The following is a 2,798-nucleotide window of genomic DNA, read 5'->3' as shown; positions in this document are numbered from 1 at the left end:
ATATACAGACCTATAAACAGTTGTGTCGTTCTTCATGACAACTTCACCATTTACAATGAATGGCATAGTACATGGAGTTAAAATAGGGTCAAACTTTTCATAGTCCTTCCATGTTATGTATTTCTCGGTATTTCCATCAGAAATAACAATATATTTGTCAGTAAGTGTGAGAGAGTATTGACCAAAATATAAACGTTTAGCTCTGTCAGCTTCATACGCATATGCAGCAATACTCATATTTTAATGAGAATAAAATGTTGTTCTATTTGCAAAGTACAGACCCAAACGAATACGGGACAGTAAAGCTACAAACAAACTTAGGTCTTCAGAATGAAGCGCTTGCTTTCAGAGTTGTTGACTTCAATACTATCGCTTCATTCGTTATAACAGATGAAACAGATTTCATGGAGCTTGAAATAGATGGAAAGAAGCACGAAATAAGATTTCACAATAATGTAGAATATAAGATGGAAACATTAGCTGGAGTGTTAAATGCGCTCATAAATACTACAATAAACAAGGAGAACGAAGAAAACTTAATGAATGTTAAACTTATTGCAGGAGTTTTGAAGTTCAGTTATGCGAAGGAGTTTAAGATAACACGAATGAGTCATAGAGTTCAATTGCTTCTGGGAGCATACCATATGACATGTCCTTTGAAAAGTGTTGACAAAACGATTGAGATGAAATCTGTTCCATACGTATGTTATGGTAATTGTTTATACGTTGAGTCAAAAATAGCTAATGTCACAGGTATTTCAGGAGTTAATAGTAAAGGTTCAGTAGAATATAAATCCTTCTGTTATGCAGTCAATTCAATGTTCATTCCAAACGTTCCTGTCATAGTAACTCATTTAGGTAAATGGGTTCGCATTAGTCCTCATAATTTGAAAGACATGCAATTCAGACTTGTTGACTTTCAAGGAGAGCCTGTAGAACTGAAGGCACCAGTGCGAATGACTGTTGAAGTTGACTTTTTAGAAAATATTAAATGCAACAGCTTACAAGAGAACTCAGAGCTAAAAATATAAAGTATGAATGTTATGTATTAGGTCATGAACTTTGGTTATTGCTGTTTGATGAAACAAATGAGTTAGTTATGTCAGTCAAGAGAACAGAAAAAGGCGTCAAAGGCGCCGAGCGCAAAGCGCTATATTGTGTTAGTGAAAACTGCACCAAGTCAATAAGATTAGGTTTGCATTATGAAGATGAGTTCGATACTGTTGAAGAAGTTTTGGATAGATATTACAAATTGCTTTAATTTACTAAAACATATTTCAAACAAAGCTTATATTCTGTTGAAAGTTTTGTATACTCGTTCGAATATTTATACTTAAACTCAACTCCTGTAGTTCCTGGTATTTCAATGATGCGGATGTTACCTATTTTCATGAATGGTGGCGTTTGACCACAGCATTCGATTTCAGGGTCGAGATAGTCAATGACACATTGTTTCCCTGTTATTCGTGATATAACATTTTCAAGGTCCTCCTTTGTTAGAATTATTTGGTTCTTGCTTATAAGATTTGTCAAAAGCTTCTTATCGTCTTTGAGTAAAATTGTTTGGTATAACTGAAGAAGGTAATGGTCTACGTTATCTGAAGGATTTGTTTGAACATTTGTGTAAGGGTTGTCGTTGGCTTCTCTTGAAAGAATTTGGTCCAGTGGTGGATACTCTAACTTAACATCTGATGTAGCGTTAGCGTTTGAAGCTGAGTTTAAATTCACGGATTTCAGTTCTGGCTCTTTCAAACACTCTGAACTATAGTTCTTTATGACAATATTGTTTGTCGTTCGTGAGTCAACATTTGATGTTGGTTCAATTGGAACATTAACGGCACCAGCTAAGATGGATTTGCTTCTCATTTCATATAGAATAAAAACCTTTTATATGTATGAAATGAACAATATACTCGACAAGGGTTTGAATGTAAAGCTAACGAATGAAAATATTGTTGAATTCACTGAGACAGGTGCTGTGTATAAAGATGTAGAACTACTGAACAAAAGAGCTAAGGGAAGAAGCAGGAACATGAACAAAGGGTGGAAGCCTATAAAAATTTATGTCAATGATGGCTCAGGAGGTTCAAACATAAAGTATGCAGAAAGTTATAGAGTTTATGCTCTCAAAGGTGAAAAGCCTTCATTTAAGAACAGCTATTCTAACGCATATCCTCAAAAGCTAACGGATGGGAAGTGGATGATATGAATGACAGCAAAAATATTAACAGAAATGGCGACAGAGATGCATGGAATTTGTTTACCATCAGTCAATTGAAGGTTAAACTTTAAAACAATGTTGGTCGTTCCCATGGAATATTTTTGACTTTAATGGTATTAGTCATGATATGAATCTCAAGGTATGAACGAGGAGAGATGAGAGACTTATATGCTTCCCAAATTTCTTCAAAAGGTAATGTTATACCTGACTGTTTCCAAATGAGTTCAATATCATAACGTGAGAAACCTTGAAAGATAACGAAGTCAGTTATGAGACGTTTTATGTTTAAAGCAAAAACGCCATGTTTGCATAAGTATTGCTACAGTTAAGTGGTAATGTCTGACTTTAGTAATGATGTTAGCTAATGGTGAGTCAGGCTTTGACACTAAACCTTTCCGCGAAGTCGTCGCAAACGAGCAGAGTATTTGAAGGATACTTTTTGAAGGGGTATTTTGAAAGTTTTGATAGAATGTAGTTTGTAAGTCGTTTCATATCGTAAACTCCTGAGTACTGACGTAAGTGGTGTTTGTCAATAATTCTTTCCATCTCTTCTGAAGTCTTTTGCATTCCTGACTGT

The 2,798-nt window shown here is 34.9% G+C and overlaps 1 protein-coding gene and 1 pseudogene across 2 annotated transcripts, besides 1 other annotated feature; one reads left to right on the top strand and one right to left on the bottom strand.

The window, feature by feature from the left end:
• Nucleotides 1-2,798: a mobile genetic element.
• TVAGG3_1067610 (uncharacterized protein) lies at nt 255-1,031 on the top strand (the record flags this gene model as incomplete). Its single annotated transcript, XM_051256251.1, has 1 exon — nt 255-1,031. One exon carries the CDS (start codon nt 255-257, stop codon nt 1,029-1,031), a length of 777 nt encoding a protein of 258 aa, XP_051076531.1.
• Nucleotides 1,518-1,737, bottom strand: TVAGG3_1067600 (annotated as a pseudogene). The gene has a single exon. A coding segment is annotated over exon 1 (220 nt).

The sequence above is a fragment of the Trichomonas vaginalis genome (genome assembly GCF_026262505.1).
Source record: "Trichomonas vaginalis G3 chromosome Unknown ctg_67, whole genome shotgun sequence".
In the NCBI taxonomy this organism is placed as follows: Eukaryota; Parabasalia; order Trichomonadida; family Trichomonadidae; genus Trichomonas; species Trichomonas vaginalis.
Note: the sequence above shows the minus strand (reverse complement) of the source record. Positions and strands in the feature narration are given on the sequence as shown.